This window comes from Tasmannia lanceolata, unplaced genomic scaffold, assembly GCF_043159265.1.
Source record: "Tasmannia lanceolata isolate RefF3 unplaced genomic scaffold, GAP_Taslan_0.1 ptg000015l, whole genome shotgun sequence".
Classification (NCBI taxonomy): Eukaryota; Viridiplantae; Streptophyta; class Magnoliopsida; order Canellales; family Winteraceae; genus Tasmannia; species Tasmannia lanceolata.
The window spans coordinates 26,178,869-26,204,826 of NW_027518692.1; the positions used below are offsets into that span (position 1 = coordinate 26,178,869).

At 39.2% G+C, this 25,958-nt stretch overlaps 1 protein-coding gene and 1 long non-coding RNA gene across 4 annotated transcripts; both read left to right on the top strand.

Annotated features, from left to right (window-relative positions):
- Positions 1 to 8,483: 8,483 nt before the first annotated feature.
- Positions 8,484 to 12,834, top strand: LOC143845793 (zinc finger CCCH domain-containing protein 30-like). Its single transcript, XM_077354204.1, has 3 exons — positions 8,484 to 8,740; positions 8,819 to 8,876; positions 9,909 to 12,834. The coding sequence occupies exon 3, from the start codon at positions 9,932 to 9,934 to the stop codon at positions 12,152 to 12,154; it is 2,223 nt and encodes a 740-aa protein (XP_077210319.1). The 5' UTR covers positions 8,484 to 8,740; positions 8,819 to 8,876; positions 9,909 to 9,931; the 3' UTR covers positions 12,155 to 12,834.
- A 6,067-nt stretch (positions 12,835 to 18,901) lies between these two features.
- Positions 18,902 to 25,513, top strand: LOC143845797 (uncharacterized). Of its 3 annotated transcripts, none has more exons than XR_013234530.1 (4): positions 18,902 to 19,203; positions 20,277 to 20,384; positions 20,891 to 23,260; positions 23,369 to 25,513. It is a non-coding gene; the product is annotated as an uncharacterized LOC143845797 (long non-coding RNA). The 3 variants fall into 3 exon arrangements; XR_013234529.1 differs by having other exon boundaries at positions 18,903 to 19,193; positions 23,369 to 25,512; XR_013234531.1 differs by having other exon boundaries at positions 18,905 to 19,193; positions 22,444 to 23,260; positions 23,369 to 25,502.
- Positions 25,514 to 25,958: the final 445 nt, after the last annotated feature.

The window sequence follows — 25,958 nt, forward strand, 5'->3', positions numbered from 1 at the left end:
GTATCTATCATTGCTCTTATCGAGAAATCATATACCTTTTTCCTCTAATCTTCCAAGGTCTTACCAAATTATACAATTCCCTTGTGACTTCTGACTAGGATGCACTCAATCACCTGCCATTAAAGAGATATTCTAATTTGTGTGGAAGGATTTGATGATGTTTTCTTTTGATTAGATTATGGATATAATTTAATATTAAGTTAATTAACCCACAAAATATATCTCGACGAGAAGAGACGACAAATGCTTCGATGCTTAATAGGTGTTCTTCACCCATATATTTTAATGTATTTCTCCTTCCATTCATACCAATGAGTTTTTATATTAATTTGTGTCTTTATAATACCATTATCTTCAATAATTTAGTTTCTATTGACCCCAAACGTCTTCATCGCCGTGTTTAATATAAGATTGCTAATAAATTTCTTAGCAGAACTCATATATGTAAGGGTGTCAATTTTGGCTCGGGCTCGGAAGCTCGCTCGAGCTCGGCTCGAAAAAAGCTCGGCTCAAGCTCGGCTCGAATCCTTAACGAGCCGAGCCGAGCCCGAGTTAGGCCAGGCTCGGCTCGTTAAGGCTCGTTAAGAATTTAATATATTTAAACATATATATTATATATTAATATATACATTAAAAGGGTTGTCCATGGAGTGAAGGGGGGGGGCAAAATATGTCACTTCATTTTTGGAACCCCATTTGTTACTAGGACCACCCCCCATAGTGTAAAAAAAGTAGTCAAATTACACTAGTAGGGCTGTCCAGGGAAGATGAGGGGTGTGAACATAATATAACCCGAGCTCAGTAAGGCTCGCGAGCCTGGCCAAGCCTGGTTTGAGCCCGAGCCCGAGCCGAGCCTCACTTGTGAGCTTAACGAGCCGAGCCGAGCCTGGCCAAGCTCGGCTCGGCTCGGCTCGTTTACACCCCTACATATATGGCCTTTCTTATTTGATAGAGACTATCTAAAATCATTTTATAATTTACTCCTAGTCATTTTCAATAGCCACGTTCACAACAATATAGAGGGAGAAGAAGTCTAAACCCCATATCGTCACAAAATATAGAGGGAGAATAAGTCTAAACCCCATATCGGACCGATAGTTACAAATATATCCGACTTTTTCAAATATTGAATTTTATCATAACATTGATAAAACAACAAATCCCGAAATAATCCCAATACTTAAAAAAATATCAATATATTTAGGGAGATGATAAATTTGCACCCCCTGCAGGATTATTCGCACCCCTGTAATGTGATTTGACATTAGAAAGCATAAAAAAGGAGGGTAACATGAATACACTTTACGCTTTTTGACGGCATATCACGTTACAGGGGTGTGAATAATCCTATATGGGGTGCGAATTTGTCATCTCCCCATATTTTATTAATAATTTTTTGCTGATATAAATTGAAAGTAACAAAAATATTTAAAATATATTGAGATATATTCTTCCTGAGAAATTTCTAATGCATATATTTGCATCTATGCTCCAATGTTTGGATGCCGAGAAGATTTGGATTTGGATTTCTTACACTTGCAGCTCTTTTTGCATTGTAATTTGGATCCGATCAAATTCTTGGATTTCCAATTCAGCAGCTGACAGTGAAAAAAATTAGATTTATAAATATGCTGTGGAAATAAGAAATTGAAAATCCACAGATGTGGCAGTTTCCTTCATCCTATTTGCTCCTCAATCTCTCTCCTCTCCCCTCCACTAGGAAGTACCCCCTTCCCTCTCTCTCCATCAACATCAGCCGCCGGATCTACTCATTTTGTATTCAAAAGTCAATTCCAAATCCAAATACAAAATGGGAGGTATCCAAACGGGCTCTTAACTTCTCCCTTTGTTTTACATGGAAGAAATGAAGAGTCCTTTGAAAGACATGGCATTGATGTTCATTTTTCAACCCATTTTCTTCTTTCCATGTGTCTTCTCTCACTACAACAATTGAAACCTCGATTAGGAAAGGATAGACTTTTTTGGGCAGTGATGAATTCACCAACTTGTAGGATGAATTCAACCCTAATATTTCAAAATGGACTGTGCAGCCCACACCATTGGATGATCCAAACTGCCCATTTGATGGGTCACAACGTATATATGTTGTGCCCTAAAAATTATTTCCATAGGGTTAATTCTAACCCTAGAGGGACTCACATTATGGAAATTTCTATAGATCAGATGGTTGAGATCATCCTGTGGGAATGATTTTTGGGGCACAACCTATATATGTTGTAGCCCATCAAATGGGTGGTTTGGATCATCTTATGGTGTGGGCTGTACAGTCCATTTTGAAAATTACAGGGTAAATTCATCCTAGAAGGGGATGATAATGAACTAGTAGTCTATAAACATAGATAAATCTACCTTGTCCATTTCTTAAGGCCAACCCTACGCCACCCTTGGATAAGGATTTTGAAGGGATGGATGATGCGACTAGAAAACGCCAAATGGATCACAAAAAGGAGGAATTCTAAGTATGAGTAGTGGTCTGGTGCCACGACAACTTGTCATGGTTTACAGGACAGGGAACCGATTGGGCGGGAGTTCCATGTCACACTCGAACAAGATGGGTCTAGGGCAGTCCATGTGTCCTCCTTTGGGCCCACATGGCATGCTTGCTAAGGAAGAGCCAACTCGATTTAATTTTGGGTGTGATTAAGGTTGAGGCCTTGGCAATCCGACCCCAACCGACCCTGACCTCCGTCCTTTATTTTTATCGTGATTTTTTTGGTGTTATGTTTATATCTTTTTATTTTTCTGTTTGGCCCTAGATGAGCCTGAACCCAACCCAACTCAACTCAGCCCGATTTGGAGCCGGGTTGGGTTAGGGTTGAACATCCTCAGCCCGAGGCTCGGGTTAGGGTTGAGGGAATGCTATCTTGGGTTGGGTTAGAGTTGGCCTTAACCCGATCCAACCCGACCCGAGTTGCACCCCTAGCACATGGATTGTAACCTTCCTAATTTGATCAACAAGAGAGAGAGAGAGAGAGAGAGAGAGAGAGAGAGAGAGTCCACATCTTTGGATGGGAGAAACACAGGAATGCTTCGGTAGGACGAGATGGGTTGAGAACAGCATAGTGGGTCCCACCATTGAATGATCGGAACTGTCCATCTGATTGATTTTCCCTTGGATCTCTTATGGCCAAAACCTTTGAACCGTACGTTTGATTGGTTCCCAATGGGAGAAAAATTCGCCTGGACCCACTATAATTTGTCTTTTAATTCTTCCTATTATATGGTGTACACAGGTAGACCTGGCAATCGGCTAGGCCAGGCCGGGTTTGACCCGGCCCGTATGGGTCCGGGTCAAACGGGCCGGGTCGAAATGACCCCGGAAAATTTTATGGGTCACTAAGTTTGGACCCGCACCTCGTACGGGCCAGGTCCACACGCGGGTCATCCGGTTTTTTGACATATTTTTTAAGATTTTTTTTATTTGTATAGGGAATTGCTAGCCACCTTGGCCAACCATTTATGTTGACTGTTTGAGAGATTTGTCTTATTGCCGCCTGGTGCAAACTGCAAAGATTGGCACAAGTACAATTTGTGAATGGGTGGCTAGCAATAAATAATAATCATGGGGTACTAAGTTTAAAATGAGAAATTAAGGAAAAATGGAAGCAAATAGAAAAATTACGAAAAACAAACCCAAACTGAAAGAATGTTCTATGACAATTATGGAAAAAATACATAGAAAAAGCAAAACTTATGACAATTACTGGAAAAAATACATAGAAAAAAGCAAAAGTTATGACAATTACGAAAAAAAGACCAAAAGTGCCAAAATAAAACCTTTGGGCTTCTCTACGGGAGCCCATGGGTCCGCCCGGTCCGGCCCAGTTTTGACGGGCCGGGTGGACCAGCGGGTCCGGGTCACTTTTTGCCAGGTCTACTCACTGCATTTATTAAAAAAGTGCAGTGGGCACCACACGCTCAGATCATTGAAACCATTCATTTATTGGGTCCTTACTTAAATAGGATTTACTCCATAAACAATATTCGTACTTTTATCTTAAACTTCCGATCTGAAGGTATTTCTTTAATGTGACATACTTCACAGATTGGAAGGTTAGGATCATTTCTATGGGGATGCTTTTCTGGCGCGGCAAATTTAAGGTGGGACCGAATGAATGGACGCTTCAGATCATCCAATCGTGGTTGCCCCCGCTATATTTTTTGAAAAATACATACAAAAACAACATATGAAAACTCTAGGTTCAGTAGGTCCCACTTTATAATATGATCCAAACCGTTAGTTTGTTGGCCCACAAGGTAAATAGGTTGTACCCCTCAAAATCATCGCCATAAGATGACCAATAACCCTCTGATCTAGAGATGATCCTATAATATGTATTCACGTTGTGGGTCAACAAATGAACAGTTTGGATCATCCTATAAAGTGGGCCCCACTGTACTTTTGTAAAAATAGTGGACTTCACACGCACACAGCATATAAATCTCATCTGTGGCCTTCTTTTTCTTTCTTTTTTGGGTACAACTGTACAACTCCAAAGTCATCGATAACTATCATGGGGAGGCATAAAAATAATGCTTTCGCGAAAGGAGATTTGTGCTTTTTCTTTCTTAGATGGGCCCGAGAATTATTAGATTCCTCCAGGAACTCAATCAGCTATAATATGATACACCAACTTTGAGTGTATAAACCAAAACTATGGTTAGAGGGGCCAATTGGGTTTCCATTGATCTGGACCATCCAATTGAGTCACAAGGATGAAGGTGATCTCCGTTGATCTGGACCATCCAATTGATGATGACAAATTTTTTCCTAAATTGTTTAATTAATATGGCAAGGTCATTGAAGATGATGTGGATTGTCTACCCTCGGATAATTTCCAGTCTTGAGACTCTAGGGAAACTCATTTTTCATTAAATTTCTTCCCAAAATTAAATTTTTTCCTAATTTTTCAAGGAATACTGCAGAATCAATAGACCCTGGAATTTCATTTTCCACAAATAACTTTTTCCATTGAAAATTTTCCTTTATAACAACAATATCATGAAAAAATTATCACAGTTGTAATGATTTAGTGGCTTCTACATAGTAAATATGAGAAGTAGGGTAGCGTTTTCAATTTGAGTATAGAGCTAAGGCTCATTCTGTTATTTCATGTTGTTTTTCCTCTAATTCTCGAGGAATATAATAGTCTACCAGCCCTGCTAGGAAGACAGGGATCTCTTTTTGTGAAAAAAAAAATGGGCATCAACCATTAGTGTCACGATCGAAATTATCCAGGATCAAGCATTGGTTTGAGGTATTTATGCTTGATATTTTATGAGTTTTGTTTGTTAAAATTGCTTGCTTATGATCTGATCAAGCAATGTTAGGCTTACATCACAACCCAAAATATCAGGCCTTAAGATTGGATCAATAGATACAAAAGAAAGTTAAAATAGCTAGGAATAAAGGGTGATAACCATGGTTTAAAATTTCGACCGAAATCCGAAATTTCGGATACCGGTGGAGACCGAAACCGAAAATTTCCGAAATTCAATTTTTCGCCATTAATTTCGATCCGAAATTTCGGTTTAATGACATTATTTTTTTTTTTTTAAAAAGTGTTACAAAACTTCGGCCGAAATTGCGGAATTTGGAACCAAATTACCAAATTTCAGACCGAAATTTTGGTTTTTTGTGGGGTCCGAAGTGGTTACCGAAACCGAAATTTTAAACCTTGGTGATAATATATTAACCTGCAGTTTGAACACCAACAAGTTATGAATTGTTCTAAAATGTCAGTTGGGAAGCAGTTAGAAGTTTTAGTATTTTATCATAAAAAGAAAAAATTGTCCAAGAAATTAAATAGAATTAGAAAAATGTCACGCGCTCCTTGGTCCACTGACATGGTTGGTTCAATTACAAGTTCCATTTCTAACATGAATCATGAATCACTAATCACACCAAATGTACCAGTGCCAATATAGTTGTTCCCACAAAATAAATAAAAAAATTTGTTTTTTTAAACCCGGAATTTATCCACATACACGGCGCACCTTAAATTCTATTAATATAAGTAAAAAAAAAAGTAGCTTTTGAAAGAAAATGGAAAATTCCTTTTGCATTTGAATGCAAGTTAACCGAATTATATGGAAAATAAAATGACATCATTTTCCAATTAAAAAATACAAGTGGAAATCGTGTTTGCTTTCCTTTTCATTTTGATTTGGGAGGAAGCTCAAAACTCAAAAGGCAATTATTTCGAAAATTCCTTTCAAACAATGGAAGTAGAATGAATGGTGCATAGCAACTAAACATCTCCGAAGAGGTAAAAATAATGTCATTTGATTTTAGGGAAATGATAAATGCACCCCTTTTCAGTACTTGGGACACCCAGCTACTACTGGGTATCTATTATGGCTGGAAAGGTTCTGATGTACTGCACATCTGAAGGAATGAAGTGTATCTAGGCTACAAGGTGCTGATGTACTTCACATTTGAAGGAATGAAATGACCTGATTGCAATGTACAACGCAGCTGGGTGTCCAAAGTACTAAAAATGGGCGCATTTATCATTTCCCTTAATTTTATTCATGGGAAAATACTATTTCGGTGGCAACCAAACAGACTAAATAAAATAATTGAGTTTTTATATGGTGTAACAGTGTATAGTCCTTTATTTTCCAAAAAATACTATAGAACACACACCATAGGATGCTCGAAACCATCCATTCGATGGGCCACAACTTAAATAGGTTGTGCCCCAAAAATCATTTTAATGTGATGATCCCAACCAACCGATCTATACAGATTTCTTTATAGATCGGAGGGCTAGGATCATCCTAGGGAAGTATTTTTTGGGCACAACCTATTAATTACTTTGTTACCCATTAAAAGGACTGTTTGGATCATCCTATGGCCAGTACAGTACTTTTTTGGAAAATACTGGACTATAAGTATTACACTATATAAAATCTCAAAAATAACTTTGTCGAGAAATTCCTTCATATCTACTTAATTCTTCACTACATATGCTGGGCCGCAAAGTAAATAAGCTGTGCCTTGGGAAATCATTTCCATAGGATGACCTAGCCCTCTGAGGTCTATAGATCAGAGGGCTAGAAGGCTGGAATGATCCCATGGGAATGATTTTCGGGGCACAACCTAGTTGCATTGTGGGCCAGCAAATGAATGGTTTGGGTCATCCTATGATGTCCAGTTTTTTCAAAAAAGTGCAGCAGGCCTATTTCACAGGATAATTCAATCTGTTCATTTGCTAGGCCACAATGTAGATAGGTACTACCTCGTAGATCATATCCACAGGATGATCCTAACCCTCATATAAGGACTGCATATTATAAAAACTCTTTAGATCGGATCTACCTACGGGGATGATCGATAAGGTACATCCTATTTAATTTGGGGCCCAACAAATGAACGGTCTGGATCATCATATGAAGGGAGCCCCGCTTACTTTTTAAAAAATACTGGACCTCACGCACACCGCATGGAAAAAACTCCATCTTATCATGGAAACATTCCATGTAATCCTCAACAGTGTTGGAGTACCCAGAGATTTTATATGGTGTAAGGGCTTACAATAATACGGTAGGGGTACCGCCCTTGATATTTGATCCAACAGCAAAAGTGAGCTGCTGTTTGATCAAATGTTAAGGGTGGTACTTTCACCCTAGGCCTTATTCTTGTAAGCCCATACACCACCCATTAAGAAATTTCATGCCATCTTGAAGAGTAATCCAGTATTTTCATGTACCCGTGCCCTAAATTCGGGAGGAAGAGATTTAAAACCGTCCGAAATTTCGAGAAACAGAAATCGGAGAGGGAGATGATATCCCCCCCCCCCCCCCCCCCCCATTACGTGCACACCCCTTTGTAACCTGATTTGAAGTGAAAAGTTGGAAACTTTATGTCAAATCACATTATAAGGAGGTGTGCAAGTACTGCAGGGTGAAAATATCATCACCCATGGGAAAATCAGATTATTTTCTTTATTATCTAATTATTTTTAGTCAATGTGGGCGGCTATATTTCTTTTCCAAATTTTTTGAAGGGCAACAATAAATTCGCACCTCTGTAAGATAATTCGCGCCCCTGTAGCGTTAAAAAGCGTTGAAGTATACCACATATGACATATCCTCCTTCGGTGCGGATTATGCTACAGGGGGTGCGAATTTATCATCGCCCTTTTTATATCTTTTTAATAAATATTTGTCGTTGGTGCTCACGCTTTTTCCCTCGATTTGACTCTAACAATTAACCAAATTTGACTGCTGCCCAAAATCCGAAAGTACTCATTCTAAAACCTGATTCGCGGACGTGAACTCGGATTTCAATCCAACACAATCGCCCAGACACACGCGCCCTCCAGCCGGTCACCCGAGCCAACCTAACCAGTAAACACCCGGCCTTTTAACCGGTTCACCCGGTTCCTCTTCATTTGAATTCTCGGAGGATTTAACGCGCATGTAGAGTGAATTTAGGATGAATTTTCAAATCCATTTTAATTATCGGGTCTACTTACTGAATAAGGCTGGGGGCTGCGTATAATTTATGCGGAATTTATCCTCATTTGAGCACTTCATTTCAATTTAATTTGGAGACCTTAGTGTTAGAGACTTAGAGGGGAAGAAGGTCTATGTTTGTGTCATTCCTTGCCTCTGAACAGAGATTTTTCCCACGATTTTTTTTTTCCATGAATAGAAATTGAATGGAGATAGGAAAACCATTGCAGATCTCGTTATCTTCGACATTTTCTCGGTTAGATCGCCTATTTTGTAAGATCTTTCCGTTTTACTATTTCTCTTGTTGAAGAGATTTTGAGCTTTTTTTTTGCAGATTTGGTAATAGAGTCGAACTTTTCCTTTTACCTCCTCTCTTCGGCCTCTGGAAATCGGTAAGTTTTCTATGAAAATTGATGTCTGATGCTTCTTCTTTTTTTTGTTGTAGCTCTGCTGATTTTTTGTTTTATCTTTGCATTTTTATGTATTGACTTGATTTCATTCCGAAATGCGAGATTTGTATGCCTAGTGATAGATCTTGAGCAAAAATGCAACTTTCTTGTTTTCATTTACTTCTATTTTTTTTGTTGTTTTACGTTTCATTTTTATGTCTTGATTTCAGTAGGAAATGCGAGATTTTTATGCCTGGTCGATAGATCTTGAGCAGATAATGCAACTTTTTTGTTTTCATTTTTTGCTATTTTTTGTTTTACCTTCGCAGTTTTATGTCTCGATTTCATTCGGAAATCTGAGATTTGTGTACCTTGTTGTTAGATCTTAAGTAGAAAATGCGATTTTTTTTTTTTGCTCTCATTTTACTGTTTCAGTTTCTCGTATTTTGCTTTTGCAAGTCGCGATTCGATCTGTAAATCGTTTTGCAGTCACTTGTTTCGTGATCTGAAATCGCTAAATTTGTAGATCGGTTTAATTCTTTAAGAATTAGGGTTTTGATCGAGGAGATTATTGTTTTATTTCATACTGTTTGGACGAGCTTTATGTTTTCAGTTTTTTTTTTTCCTTTTCTTTTTACGATATTTTAGTCTGCAAATTCGGTCTGAAAAAAGGTTCGACATTTGCACAATATCTATACTTCAGATCTTTTATATTTTCTTTTCTCCTGTGGTCTTTCTCTATTTGTGTTTTTAGTTATTTCAAATAATCATAGGATTTCGAAACCGTTCTCGGAAGATTTTTGTTTCTCTTGGGATATGAAATTCCCTTCAACTTCCTTTCATCCTTTACTGAAGGTTCTGTGTTTTTTTAAAAAAATTCTAGATGCCTTTTTCTTTCTTAATTTACAGTCAGCCGCCTGTAATTTCTCTTCTTTGATTCTTTATCTTGAAAAATCCAAATCCTGATTTCTTTTCTATCCAGAAAAATCTTTTTTTTTTGTTTTCCATCATTCTCACCCGTTTCAAACATTTCAGGCGGATTTTTAGGGAACCAAAGCATGTGCGGTGGTCCTGAGACCATAAAACCCTCATCGACTCCATCTACACCTCCTGAAGAAAGCAAAACCCAAACCCTACCCAAAGGCATGAACAATTTGTCAGTTGAAACCGAAGATTCGTTCTCGAGCTTACTAGAACTCGCTGCCAACAACGACTTTGATGGGTTCAAGCGATCGATCGAGCGTGATGCCTCTGCTATTGATCATGTTGAACTATGGTATGGTCGCCAAAAGGGCTCTAACCAGATGGTCCTTGAGCATAGAACTCCATTAATGGTGGCTGCAACTTATGGAAGCATAGAAGTCTTGAAACTAATCCTTTCCCTCTCCTCTGCCGATGTAAATCGATCGTGTGGGCCCGACAAGAGCACCGCCCTCCACTGTGCTGCTTCTGGGGGATCTGTTAATGCTGTTGATGCCGTCAAGCTTCTCTTACTTGCAGGGGCGGACCCGAATGCCCTTGATGCCAATGGTCGACGCCCTTCTGATGTTATCCTCGTCTCCCATAAGCTCCCCACTGTGAAAATTGGCCTTGAAGAACTGTTAAACAGCACTGACAGTACCGTTGGTGAACATCATCTACATGTATTAAAGGCTACCTCAAATTCGAATTGGAATTCAAACTCACCCCATCTACATGTATTGACGGCCACATCAAATTCGAATTCGGACTCACCGCCACTATCATCCTCTCCAGAGAGTGGGTCACCTTCATCTTCTTCTGATTCAACTTCTTCTCCAAGAGTTAAGTTGTTCAATGAGCTCCCTGCAGTATCAGAGAAGAAGGAATACCCAATTGATCCATCATTACCGGACATCAAGAACAGCATCTATTCGACCGACGAATTTCGGATGTTCTCCTTCAAAGTCCGGCCCTGCTCGAGGGCCTATTCTCATGACTGGACTGAGTGCCCCTTTGTCCACCCCGGTGAGAATGCCCGCAGAAGAGACCCAAGGAAATTTCATTACAGTTGTGTCCCATGCCCCGATTTTCGAAAGGGTGCTTGTAGAAGAAGTGATATGTGCGAGTATGCACATGGTGTGTTTGAATGCTGGCTTCATCCAGCACAATATCGAACCCGGCTCTGCAAGGATGGGACGAGCTGCGCTCGAAGGGTCTGTTTCTTTGCTCACACCTCCGATGAGCTCCGCCCACTCTATGTTTCTACAGGTTCTGCAGTCCCATCTCCACGTTCTTCTGCCATGGAGATGGCAGCGGCCATGAGCCTCTTGTCTGGTTCACCTTCATCAGTCCCAGTTATGTCTCCTACTACTTTTACGCCTCCTATGTCACCTTCTGGTAATGGAACTTCGCATTCTTCTCTTGTTTGGCCTCAGCCTAATGTGCCTACTTTGCACCTCCCTGGAAGCAATCTTCAGTCTAGTCGTTTAAGATCATCTTTCAATGCTAGAGATATTCCAACTGAGGATTACTCCATGTTGCCAGAATTTGATTCCCAACAGCTCCTTAATGATCAGCTCTTGAATGATTTCTCATGCTTCTCACAAACCCACTTTAGCTCTTCTGTTGGGAACCGTTCTGTTCGATCCAAAACCCTAACTCCATCCAACCTTGAGGACCTCTTCTCAGCTGAAATGTCCTCATCACCACGATATTCTGATCACAAATCGGCAGTTCTCAACCAATTCCAGATACATCAACAGAACATGTTTTCTCCAATCAATACCAATGTGTTTTCACCCATAAACTCTGATCAACAGCTCTCTGGTCATCCACGTTTACAAACCTCATTTGGGCTACCTTCTCCCGGTCGAATTTCTTCCCCTCGGGCTGTTGAATCACTCTCTCCACTGAGCTCCAGGGTTGCAGCTTTCGCTCAACGAGAAAAGCTTCGTAGTCTCAGCGCCCGTGATCTGGGTTCTGGTAATATGGGAATTGTTGGTTCCCCTGTGAATAATTCATGGTTGAAATGGGGCTCCCCTGCGGGAAAATTAGATTGGGGGGTTAACGGCGAGGAGCTGGGTAATCGCAGATCATCATCTTTTGAGCTTGGGTCCGGTGGGGAGGAGCCCGATTTGTCGTGGGTACAGTCTTTGGTGAAGGAATCACCGCCCGAAATTAAGGAAAAAACAGCAATAGTTCCAACAACAGCATCTCTTGGTTCAGCTCCCTCTGGCGAGGGTTCGAATTTGGAGTCCATTGATCATTCAGTTTTGGGAGCTTGGCTGGAGCAGATGCAACTAGATCAACTGGTTGCTTAGTGAAAATTTCATTTAAAAAATGGAATTTTTACCGAGCCCCCCTTCAACGTAGTAAAATGGTTTTAGTAAATTATATATTATTATTATATTTTTTGTAGGTGGGACGATGGTGGTGAGTAGCAGTGGGGGTGGTGAGGGAGGGAGAAGTATAGAGTAACAACGAAAAGGAAGGAGAGTACAAGGGAGATACATTTCAGAATTCATTTTCAAAATTTGTTTTCAACTGGATAGTGAAAAAATAACTGGGGGACCAACCCATGTCAGGAAAGTCTCCCATTATTTTGGATTAGGGTTTTTCTTCTTCTTCTTCTTCTTCTTCTTCTTTCAAAGAGCTCCATGTTTCATTGCAATGAAACAGTAGCCCTTTTCTTCTTCCTTCTATTCTGTATTTTCCTTTTTTTTTTAACCTGTTCAAGTAGAAGAAGGTGAAGTTTTAAATTTCTCTCTAGAAGTGTTTTTCTGTGCCGACCAGGTCTCCGAAGTAGCGAATAAAAAATTGTAAAAAAGAAATCGGTGCGTTGTTTTGGTGACGTGTTCCCATTTTGAGGTTAAATTATTGTTAATTTTATTTTGATCTGCCTTTTTGCAAGGGGCGAGGGGTTATATCTCTTGTCGTATGTAACATTCGACCTAAAAGAAAACTTTTTTAATTATTTTATTTGAATTCCTTTTTCTTTGCAGTGCTACGTCCTTATCTACTTTCTTTTTCCACCTTTTCTTAATGCCTTTGTTCAACAATTTATGGACTTGCTTCTGATTCTTGTGTTTGAAGTAGCATATTCTTTGCAATGGTGGTGAATCCCAATGCTCATTTTCCAAAATTTCAAAACCCTGTTTGTTTGGGATTTTGAGTACTGATCTCGAGTCCCTATTATTGTACTCAAAATTAAAATTATTTGACTCTTTTGGACTCTCAATCAGTTCACAAGTTCCCAAACAAACATTGCCTTAGACTCCCCCAGTGTATGAGTCTAAAGGTAACAAAACTTGCTCCAACCATGACTGGAAGAACTTCCTCCTCCTTCTCTAATGGCGGGGTGTAGAAGTATCAATTTCATGCTTACTATTTGGCTTAGAGCTATTAGTGAGGGGTCAATAATCTGTGGAATTCAGGATATTTTATTTGGGGCTATTTAAAATATGTTATTTTTTTTAAGAATTCTTCATTTATTCTCAGTGAATTATGTATTAGTACTATTGATGTGATTAGGGTTTGTATTTATTGGGAAGCCCAAAACTCCCTGACATTGAAATGAAACTAATGAAAGTGCTAGGGCTGTTTTGTTCTCCTTGGGAAGAGTACAAATCCTTGATGTAAATTCGGATTCAAGGGTTTTGGTGAGAGAGTGGAGAGGTAGCTTTCAGAAGGTGATATTTGGGTAGACAGGATGGAGTTGATGGAACACTACATTTGGGTGGTATGATGTGTTAGTTGTAAAAGTCAGGAGGTTTACCTCTGCTGGCTCACCTCTTTTCGTGTTGTGGTATGTTGGCGTGTGCAAATCTTCCCACAATCTGAAGTTGGTTGTTCGCCTGTTGCTGCTTTCGCTGGTATCACACACACACAGAGAGAGCATGGGCTACTTTTCAAAAGCTACAGTCGGGCCCACTTCATAGGATCATCCAAACCGTTCATTTGTAGCACCACAGCAATTCGTTTGTATAAGATAATCCCAACCCTCCAATTTTAGGGGTTTCCATAATTAGTCCCTCTGTGGATCGGAAGTTTAGGATCATCTTATGAAAAAGATTTTCAAATTACAACCTATTTACGTTGATAATCGCATAATCCTATCAAGTGGGTTCCATTGTACTTTCCGAGAATACTGGACTTTACACATACACCCTAACCCTATAAAATCGGGAGCTGATATTTACGCCCCTTTTAATTCTGTGGACACCCGATATCAAACCTTTTCACCGGGTAAAGAAAGTAGCCAGTTTCACATAGCCAGTCTTTTTGAAAATGACCAAAATACCCATAAAAGCATCTAAATCGCTTACTCTCCTTTCCATCTCTCCCACGCTTCTCGCCCAAATCCAGAGTCCAAGCTGGGCTGTAAATGGCTGCCTGATTACATGCCATGGTCCCATGGTCCCCGCTGGAATGGGAAAAGAGATAAGTTTTGTTTCCTTCTTTTTTACTCGGATTATGAGTGCATTCCCTGTTTCAGCTACTATATAAAAATAAAAAAAAATAGGCCTTTTTTCTTTCTATTTTCCTCGGAAAACCTAAAATCACACAATCGGCTTGGTAAGTGAAGAAAACGTAGGGTGAGTTTGACAATGTTTCAAGTTAAACATTTGGGATCTAATTTCTTCCAATCTATTTATATTTTGCCTCTCAGACAAAATTATATGAAATATATAGCGCCATTATTATGGTGTGGAATTTTGATGTTAAGTTGGATTTTCATCAGTAGATGTTGATTTGCAATGGAATTTATGGGAAGTCAATAAATAATTGCAAATCTTCAAATACGATCTTGATTTGCCTATGCTATTGTAAGCCAATCGTTCATATAGAGAGCTTCTTGATACCAGGATGCATTTTCAGCAAATTTTTGGAACTTACCTCTCGACATTATGAATTGGGTAGATTATTGTATTGTATTTACAGTGTTGTTTAGAGAATGCTTTATACACTGTTGTTTGTGTCAAGGGCTCAGATTAGATGCTTATTTACTTTTGTGTTGTATGGCAGAGCTTGTGGGAGCTATTACAGGATTTGTGTTTCTAAAGTACTTGGGAATAAAACCTGGGAGAGAGAGAGAGTACTACTTTTAACATTTTGAGAGAGAGAGAGAGAGAGAGATTCTAAGCTGGATTTGGGAGATGGAAGCTCAATTTTGGCGAGATGGGGCTGGTTTGGGTGAGACGCTGCTGGTTTAGGGCGAGAGACAGACGTGTGGGAGAGAGAGGAAGAGGGTTTATGGGTTTGGAGAGAGAGATGGGATTTGAATACTGTCATGGGTATTTTGGTCATTTCAAAAAGTGCTTTTGTGGTATAAATGGCTACCTTCTTTAGCCCGTTTTGTGGGGTGAAAATGGGTGTCCGCAGAATTAAAAGGGGCGTAAATATCAGCTCCCATAAAATCTCGTATAACCTTATGGGCCTACTTTTGAGATTATTTGTTGAAAGTTTGTATACGCATTTATTTAGGCTACTAATATTGGCACTACCATGTTTTGATATTGGGACTAACGCACCTTGTCTTTTATTATTTAAACAGCTGTGAAAAGCTATTACAATTCCCAAAAAGCTGTCTGCATCCAATTAAATTATAAAAGACATGGTGAGTTAGTCCCATTATCAAAATATGGTAGTTCCAATATCAGTAGCCTTTATTTCTGGGTTTGTCTTTGGTGCTTTTGTGGTGAGATAGGGAAATGATACACACACCCCCCCCTCTTTCCTCTCAAATGGATAAAATTCCCCCTGGAACGGTTTCTGTGAGTATGGGTCATTGTTTGAGGATAAATTCACCCCCTTTAACGCTTTTCTTGGCTTTTAAAACTTAACAGATAACGTTAAAGGGGGCATTTTATCCGTCGGAGGGGGGTGGGGTATCACTTCCCGTGAGATATTATCTTAAACCGTACTCGTGACCAAGATCTTGATAATTAATTTCAATGGGTCATTACAATAGGTGGGCGATTGTCTATAGTCCATACAACTTGCTAATCCTAATTGAAGAAGGGACCTCTCACAGTCTTGCCAAATATAAACCACTATTAAAACTAGGGCTGCAACTCGGGTCGGGTCGGGTCGGGTTTTTTTTTGGAAAACCCACGATTCCCAAACCCGGCCCTACCCATGATAAATCTCGGGTCGGGTCGGTTCGGGTTTTTTCACATTGACGCAATATTTTAAGGAAAATTCTTGTTTGGCAAGGCAACTCAACTCATTGAAGCAGAAATTACACTCACATTACACTTGAATCAAACAATGATGTAATTACACTCACATTACACTTGAATCAAACAATGCTGTAATCAAACAATGTTGTAATTACAATCAATGTTGAATCAAACACTTGAATCAACTCAACTCATAGAAGCATAAATTACACTCACACACAATAACAGTGGGTGCGTAGGTTTTCACTTTTAACTTTTAACTAACAATAGAAAAAAAATGTACATACTATAACTTATGTAACTCGGGTCGGGTCGGGTCGGGCTCCTTCAAACCCGGCTCGACCCGAGATTCATGCGGGCTTTTGAATGCTCAACCCGGCTCGACCCGAAACCCATGAAACCTGAACCCAACCCAGGCTATTTTCGGATCGGGTCGATGCGGGTCGGGAAAACCCAGCTCGAGTTGCAGCCCTAATTAAAATTGTAAAAAAGTACAATATTGTAGGGCTTCTTTTGATAACTAATATTTGTGGTGGAAAGAGGTTTTCAACGCTTGATTAGTAGTCCTAAGCTTAAGCTTAAGCTCAAACCCATGGTTTGACTTGTAAGGTACAATTGGGGCTCTAATAATTCATGATCCATAAATTTATAATATCTTCTATCGTATTGATTCGACCAACATCGCCTAAGGTGGTAGTTTATGCTCTCTAATTTCTAATACTCAATACAAAAATTCAATGATAGAAGATAAAAGAGAGTACTTTCTTAGGAGTTAAAAAGATATGAGAGAGTACTTTATTAGGAGATGTTGTTCAAAGTATAGGTAGGTGAACATAAATGTTGTTCAAAGTACATACTATATGTAGGTATATAAGAAACTCTATGGCGTCTCTTTGGTGGAATATGTTGTTATGGTGTTGTTGTGGTCACAATAGCCATGGACTCTAGTATGACAATGCTAGTGGCTCCAATGGAAGATGCAGGCATGTGGACTCATGCCTGGTAGTGACAATAGGAGATTGTCGGGTTTTCTTCTTAACAACTAGACATGTATAAAACCTATATCGCACCAGAAATACGGGCTGTGCAAGGACAAAGAATTGAACATAGAAAGTACCATGGGAGAGCTTCAGATTTGAAGCATAGTCATTGAGGACTTACAGAGTCCTCGTTTTACGCTACAAGTTGTCAAAACTCTTTAGATCCTGTCAAAACTCTGTTTGTTTGGGATTTTAAGAACTGATTGTAGTCCAAAACTGATTATGAATTCAATAAAACTCCTTAGGTGATGTTGTTTGGGATTTTGAGAACTGATTGTGAGTCCAAAACTGATCATTAGACTCAAAATTATGTTTTATTTTGAGTACAATAATTAGTAATGGCTTCACAATTGATTTTCAAATCCCAAACAAAAAGGGCCTTAGCCTGTCTCCATATGACTCTGTCAATTGAATACTTGTTCATGTTGCACCAAGTCAGGGCTGTGTTTGGCTCTCTGTTGTTCTGCATCCACATTTTGAAACACTGGTTTAGAATATCAATGTGAAGTGGAGGATGGTGTTCTCAAGTGGTGAATAGGGTTTCCATCTTAGTTGGGGCTTTAAGTAGGAAATTAGGGTTTCTAAGGCATCAATGGGGAGCATTTGGATTATCAATGTGATGTGGTGGGTCACAAATCTAGCAATTCTGCCTTTTAGGACATCAATTGGGGGCATTTCGAGCCTCAAAATTAGGGATTGGTATGTGACTGTGTAGTGGAATATAGATTTTTAGATGGTGCTATTCAAGAATATGGGGAATTTTAAGATATTTTTATTTAGGGCGTATAAAAAGTTGTGATTTGTCAAAAAGTTTTCATTTATTCTCTGTGAATTTTGTATCAGCACCATTAATGTAATTAAGGTTGGTATTTGTTGGGAAGTCCAAAACTCCAAAAACAATGAAATGAAAGTAATTAAAGTGCTTGGACTGTTTTGAAGAGAATAAATCCTTGGTGTAAAATGGGATTTAAGGGTTTAGGTGAGAGCGAAGAAGTAGCTTTCAGATGGTGTGATGTTTGGGTAGAAAAGAATGGAACATTACATTTGCGTAATAGAAACTAAAAGTAGGAAATGAAATGTCGTTTGTGGTTTTGAGTGGATTTCTAATGTTACCAAAATACACTCATGAATTTACTTAAAGGCTAGTGATAAGCTATTTCTCTTAGGCTTTGTTCACTTGCGTTCCCGGGAAAGCAAATCCCTAGAAAACAGCCTCTTTTTTCCTTGACAAGACAGAATTCTAGTGTTCACTTGCTTTCCTGAGAAAGTATCAAGCCTAGATGGAAAATGTCAAATAATAACATGGAAATTGCCAAAAAGGATGTGGAAATGTCTCTTTTCTCACAAGTGTGGTAAACCAAATCCCACTATTTTGGTCGGATTTGCTTTTCTTGAAAAACTAGTAAAAAAAGGTGGGCAAGTAGTTTCTCGGGAAACCTTTTCCTGCACAGTTCCTGCACACGTAAACAGGCGCGAGAAACATTTTCCTACACAGTTTTCCTGGATTTCTTTTCCTAATGCCACGTCAGATTCCCGGAAAACCTTTTCTTTTCCTTTCCCGGGAAAGCAAGTGAACAGAGCCTTACGAAAAACCTTTCAAGAGCTAAATATAAAAAGAAAAGACAACCTGAGTTTGTGCAACTATTAAAACATGGTAGTGCCAATATCACTACCTACTTAAAAACAAGAGAAAAAATGAAGGATATTTTTCTTACATTGCCATTTGCCACAATCTATTCTGAGATAGGACGCTACGTGGGATTATTATGTCTTGGTCACGACCCAATTGTGATTTCAGTAGGATGAGAGGCTTTCATAAGCTAAAACTAGGGCTTATTGCCAATCAATCAAGTAAAAGATAAAATTTTGAAAAGAAACAGGGACAGGGCGGGGATTAGGGTTTTTTTTGAAAGGATTAGGGTTTGAGTTTCCTAGGGTTTTATATAGTCGTTTTGTTGCCTCGTATTGTGTGATTTCTGAATTTCCAGCTGATGTGTGAAGCGAATTTGAAAGGATTAGGGTTTGAGTTTCCCAGGGTTTAGAATGCTCGATCAGATGCGGAAATTCCAAAAGGGAGAAGGATAAGCCAATGCAGTAGAATATGTGAGGAGTTCATTTACAAAGCGGGAGACTACAAGGTCTAACAGAGTATCCTTATCTTTTAATCCCTAGATTTTGAATTTGTGTTGTTCTGGGTTACTTGGAACTTTTTGTTTGGCTAGGTTTTGTGCTGTGGATGACTGGATGCTATTGTTGTGATTTAGATTACCTCTCCTTTATGCCAAGAAAGAACCCTTTATCTAGAGAGAGGTTTTTCTTGTTCTAATTCTTTTGATTTGCTGGTTTAGCTGTGCTTTTCTTGCATTTTTTTTGGGGTATAAATTGGGAGCAACCATTGGATTTATGTGCCATTTTCATTAAATATACACTTCTTCTGTTTTGATAGTTTTGGTATCCCAACTATGAGCCAAAGTGTGATTTTTTCCAGGAAGTATTACCAAAATGATGTTGTCTCGGGCTTGCCCGTGCAATCACATTGGTTGTCACCTCCACTCATAGCATTCTCAGTAGTAGTTCTGCCTTAAAGATTCAAAGCCCGATTAGAGGAGTTATTATTTCAGTTTTTTTAGTCCATAAGAGCCTGTGGGGCAACTATTTTACCCAAATAATTCCAAAATCTACCCAACACAAAATGGGGATGAATTATCCCTAGAGCGTTCGTCAAAGTTAAGCTTGATGGATTCCTAGGAAGGAGGGCTCCACCTCGCCCTAATACTCTCCTGTCAGTGGTAGCTTTTAAATCAACTTCCAATTTCAATCAATATGTTTCTTGGTGACCCCCATTTGGTGATGAATAGCTTTATGTCCAAACCTTTACTCCATACTAGCTTATGAGGAAATTCATGGCTGTTGAGGTTTGATACTTTTTTGGTGAATGGTAAAGTTGGATTTCACAAGAGAGACGTTAATCAGATTGTTTGTGTCAATTATTCTTGAGTTTTTTGTTACTATTTTCATGGTTTTGAATTTCACCCAAGGACTCTGGACTTTTGCTCTGAAAATCTGAGTTATAGTCATGCATATTTTCTTCTGTTTAGTTCAGTTCTTCCAATCGTTCTTTGAATGCCCTTTTCTTTGTTGCTGTATGCATCTTTTGTTATGCTTCCACTTTCCCAATGACGAAAAGTTTAGTAATCTGAACTTTCTTAATATTGTGAAAGGTGGGTGCTCCCTTGTGCAAGTTTCTTGCTGAGGTTGAGGAAACCACGATTTCATGCCAGGTTGATAGCAGGCATTCTGAGGGATGCTATGGATGGTATGATCACATGGTTAGTGCTTTTATGTGTTTTCACCAGTATATATTTTCATTTCTGGATTGTGTTTATTACAAATGCTACTGTCACTAGTTTATTAGACTTCATTAGTTCGTACTACTATCCCTAGCTAAAAAATAATTCATTAGTTCACTTTGGATAAAGATTGACAAAATATAACCTTTATACATAATTCTGACAATGCCATATCACATTTTGAAGCTATTAATGCAATTTAGCCCATTTATCCTAATTAAGATTTTAAAAAAAGAAATTAGGGTTTTTTTTTTTTTTTTTTAAAAGATAGCATATTTCCCTCCTGTGTTAGAAAAATCTCTCGAAAACCCTCTCATGAGAAGGATGAAAAAAGGAAGGAGGAGTTCAAACAAATCAAATCACTTTGAACTAGTAGGAATAGTAAGAAAAAGAAAGAAGGAAAGATCAGTTCGAACTAGTTCTACCTGGAGCTTTTGAACCATTTCAAACCAGAAACATATTCTACAACTCTTTTGAACCAGAAGAAGAAGGAGATTGCGACGAAGACGAAGGCGAAGAAAAATGACAAATTACCTTGCGATCGTTGTCATCTTCCTGAACAAGTTGCCTTTGCCCTTAAGCATTGTGCCGCCTGAAGCAGGTAAATTCTTTATCTCCCCCTACCTTCTTTGGATGAGATTAGAAAGAGGCTACAAGTCAGCATATGCACTTTGAACAAATAAAAAAGGCGAAAATAGAGGAATGAGAATTACTTGAAACGACTCTGTATCGCTTCTAAAAAACATGCTTTTACCACTCAAAAAACCATGATTTGGAGAAACAATTGTTGTGGGTCAGGATTACAGAATGCGTTCATTTCGATTTTTCTTTTATCATTCTCCGCATCGAAAAAATGCAGAAGTGCTGCGAAGAATGGATACTGAGCGTTACCTTTTGCTTATTTTTTCCTACACTGACATTAGAAGTAAGTGGGGACTGCATGCCACCTTTTTTGGCTGAGATTATATGTGAGGACTTTATTTCACTTTCTTTGGCTAATAATGCTTCCATGTTCCCAATGACGAAACATTTAGTAATCTGAACTTTCTTAATATTGTGAAAGGTGGGTGCTCCCTCGTGCAACTTTCTTGCTGAGGTTGAGGAAACCACGACTTCATGCCAGGTTGAGAACAGGCATTCTGAGGGATGGTATTGATGCTATGATCACATGGTTACTACTTTTATGTATTTTCACCCGTAAATATTTTCATTACTGTATTGCATTTGTTACAAATGCTACTGTCACTAATTAATTAGACTTCAATAGTTCATACTACTGTCACTATGATTTATGAATGCAGAATTTACTCAATTTATCCATTATTACACAGGACACATAGTTAACTGAACCAAACTGGCCTGCCGGTCATTCAGGTTGTTGGCAATCATTTCCTTTGACCTTTACTGCTCCATTTGGATGTTGTAGTGTCACATGGTAATTGGTGTTATTTAGTTCAATTAACTATTTCACTTGTCTCAGAGTTGGTAATAAATTTCCTGCTTGATTGATGTTTCATACCTTTTGGCTAAGATTGCATGGTATCTGATTCTTACGAGGTTTGCATTTGAAAAAAACGTGATCTAACAAACCCAATAATATAAAGAAGCCCAATAATATAAATTAGTTTTTGGGGGGGATCCACTAGGACCATGCCAACAGCTTGCTATGGCAGTTCTTGAGCGTCGCCGCTGTGCTGCAGTACTGCATGGGCCTGGTGCAGCTCTAACTCAAGAATCTTTGAGAAGGAAAAAGAAAACAAAGCCATACTAAAAACTTAATTATATAATACTCTGTTTACCTTATTCATCTCCACCAGTTGAGTTGTTGTTCCTTCTTTTGTGGGGATAACATGTTCATATTGATTTATGCCAATTCTAAAGCAATTATTGTAGTTTAATTGCATCCTATAACTTTTGTCTTTTTACCTACTTGATGAGTCGCCCAAAGAACTCCCAGGTTTGAAGAAGCTAGGCATCCAATCATTGATCTATTAGTGGATTGTTAGAATGAAAATGACTAACAGTTATCATTCTACAGGTTTCATACGGTTTTGCAGACACATTATGGTATTGAAGTCAATTGCCACCTGATATCAGCTCGTCTCAAAAAAAAAAAAAAAAAAACATATGTTATGTTGAATGCTGCATTTGTTTTGCTATAGTTCTTTTTTTTTCCGCATTTTTCCTGTTCTGCACTTTTTCTGTACCCCAGCTTCATGATTTGAGTGATTTTGTATGCCATTGCAATTTTCATGGCTGAGGATCCAGCAATTACTGACTATTTATTGTAGTTTAATTACATCTTATAACTTTTGTCTTTTTACCAACTTGATGAGTCCGCGGTGCCCAAAGAACTCCCAGGTTTGAAGAAGCTAGCCATCCAATCATTGATCTATTAGTGGATTGTTAGAATGAAAATGACCAACAGTTATCATTCTACAGGTTTCATACAGTTTTTGCAGACACATTATGGTATTAAAGTCAATTGCCACCTGATATCAGCTCGTCTCAAGGAAAAAAAAAACATATGTTATGTTGAATGGTGCATTTGTTTTGGCTATAGTTCTTTTTTTTCCAGTATTTTTCCCGTTCTGCACTTTTTCTATACCCCAGCTTCATGATTTGAGTGATTTCGTATGCCATTGCAATTTTCATGGCCGAGGATCCAGCAATTACTGACTATTTTAGTACCGGCTTTATTTGTATCTCAGTTAACCTTTGCCATGAAACAAAATAACAAGATGGACTCCATTATCTCCATCTTGGTCCACATGGTCCATGTGCTAAGACTCGTTTTTCTTGTCTACTTAGGTCAGGATTTTTGTCCCAGCTTATTTACAGGTAGAGAAGAAAAGGTTAGCATAAGTTGCTTATATTTGCTTTGCTTTGGAAGCTGTTTGATGGCCTAATGCTTGATGGAAATTAATCAGATACCAGTTTCCACTTTGTCGGTTTGGCTGCAGGCAGTTTTTCAGAGGCAACACCACATCAACACATATTTTCTACAGGGAATGTGCATTTTAGCAGTTTTCACACAACCTTTTGAGGTTACCCATTTTGAAACTTTAACTTCTATTCTGCTTAAGCTCGATGCACGGATTATTTATTGTTACTATGAACTTTCATCTTGGTTCCTTGAATAAAGAAGGGGAAGATTTTATGGAAGGTTTCCTTCCTTGCAACAATTTGGGTGATATGGAAAGAAAGGAACACCCAGGTCTTCAAAGGTCATTCTAAAAGCTGTGATTATCTTTTTCCGAAGAAAAGAACGTCTGGTGTCTGCCACCCTTACGATCTCACGGGTGAAGATCGTTCCGTGCTTCGGATTTGTATCTGCGTTCGATTTATGGCATGGGTGGAGGGAGTTATGCTTTTGTTCCGATCAGGTCCTAAGATAGTGCAAATCTGGGAGCCGCCCGCTACTAGGTTCTTTAAGCTTAATTTTGATGGATCAAGTTTGGTGAATCCCAGCCCCTCAAGTATGGGGGGCCTCCTTAGGGATGATTCGGGATCGATGAGATGCGCATTCTAAGACCCTCATAGGAGTGGCAGATGCCAATGAAGCGGAACTGCAAGCTGTCCTCTTTTAAGGGATCAAACTCTGAGACCGAAATATATTGGATAAGGTTGTGGTAGAAGGGGACTTTCTAAGTTTAATCAAATGGCTTGGAGGACCATCTATTGTTCCTTGGAGATTTGCCCCTCATTTTGATGAGATAAAAGACATAGTTAATGGGCTCGGATTTTTTTTCACCATGTGAGAAGATCGGCAAATTGGGAAGCCGATAAGCTTGCTAAAGATGGTGTTTTCTAACATCCTTTACATCTTTTCACCGCGTGAGAAGATCGGCAACGAAAGTGAACAAATTACTAATTCTTAACATCCTTGTGTTTTATTATTGTGCCGTCTGTGTGAGTAGGAGCGAGACAATGATCCATATGCTTATCCATTGCAGGTGTGCTAGAGAGGTTTGGGCCAAAATCCGAGATTTGTTTGGAATCGTGTGGGTTTTCCCTACCAACATTTTCAATCTTCTAGATAGTTGGTCCTATGCCCCATGGCCAAGCAAGGGGAGGACATTATGGAAGCTTGCATTGTTGGCATCCATTTGGGTGCTTTGGGAACTGTTGTCATTTCTTTTGCGTGGATTAAATCTTTAGTCATCTCATGGGCTAAAAGTCTTTCCCTCTATCAATTTATATTTTGTCACAAATATCAAATGATGTTGGAAACAAATTTGCCTAAGCAAGGATTGGGAGGGGATTGTCGCCCCTATATGGAAACCTCCTGACCTAGGATGGTTGAAAATTTTGACGGTTCTAGTTTGGGTAATTCAGGCCCGATGGTTATTGGAGGAGACCATAGAGATGAAAACGGTTTGGCGAAGTCTTTGAAAAAGACTAGGAACCGACTTGAAGTTTAGCTCTCCTTACCATCCACAGACCGATGGTCAAACAGAAGAGGTTAATCAGACTCTTGGGAACTTATTAGTTGGTTGGACAGGAGATCTTTCCTACCCCCGGAGATTCTCAGAGTTCATGGACGTGATTCTTGGTCGAGTGGAGGGCCCATAGTTTGTTTTAATCATGCAAGGAGGTCAACAAATGCAGAGGCAGACCAGTTAGCTCGTGCAGGAATGTCTAGTGTGGATTTAGAGACTATTGACTTATCACCTCGTTGGGCTTTGTTATCCTAGTTGTGATCTTCTCTTTTGTATCTTGTGCCCATGACCACCATGGTCCTGGCCTTGCTTATCCAATGAAATTCCATCATTTCAGAAAAAAAAAAAGAAAAAAAAAACCCCGTCTTTTAGCATTTTCCCTAATTAGTTACTATTTTTCCCTTCATCGAACCCCATTAATTTCCCTCAAGTTTCAGCTCGACGGTAGGCGACATTTACGTCTATGCAGTACTTTATACCCTCGTATTTCTGGGGGTGAAACTCGGGTTGGGTTACCCGGCCCAACCCAAGGAACCCGTTTTTCCAATCCAACCCGACCTAACGCAATCTCCAACCTGGCAAGGTTCAACCCAAACCAACCCGGTTTCCCATTCGGGTTGGGTTGGGTTGGCCCAACCTGAGGAACCCATTTTTCCAACCCAACCTGACCCAACCCAATTTCCAACCAGGCAGGGTTCAACCCGACCCAATCTGATTTACAATTTCCTCAACCCGACCCGACCCGATTTCCAATTCGGGTCGGGTTGACCCAAAAAAATCACAGCCTAGCAATCAGATTTGATATGGCCGTTGAAAAGTAAAGTCTAAAATGGTAAAAACATAAATATGGCAGTTGATCTCAAAAGTCTAAAACTCTGAAATGGTAAAAACATAAATATTAATAAACGTTGAAAAAAATGAAAAAACTTAAAACAAAAAAAAGTCGGGTTACAATTCGGCTCGGGTTGCCGATACCCCAACCTGGCCCAACCCGATTTGCAATTCAAGTTATAAAATCCCAACCCAACCAGGAAAAACCCAACCCAACTAGGCAAAAAGACGGGTTGAACTCGTCGGGTTCGGGTTGAACCCGACCCAAGTTGCACCCAGC

Coding starts and splice junctions, on each gene's coding strand:
- LOC143845793 (XM_077354204.1), top strand. CDS start 9,932: ATGTGCGGTGGTCCTGAGACCATAAAACCCTCATCGACTCCATCTACA.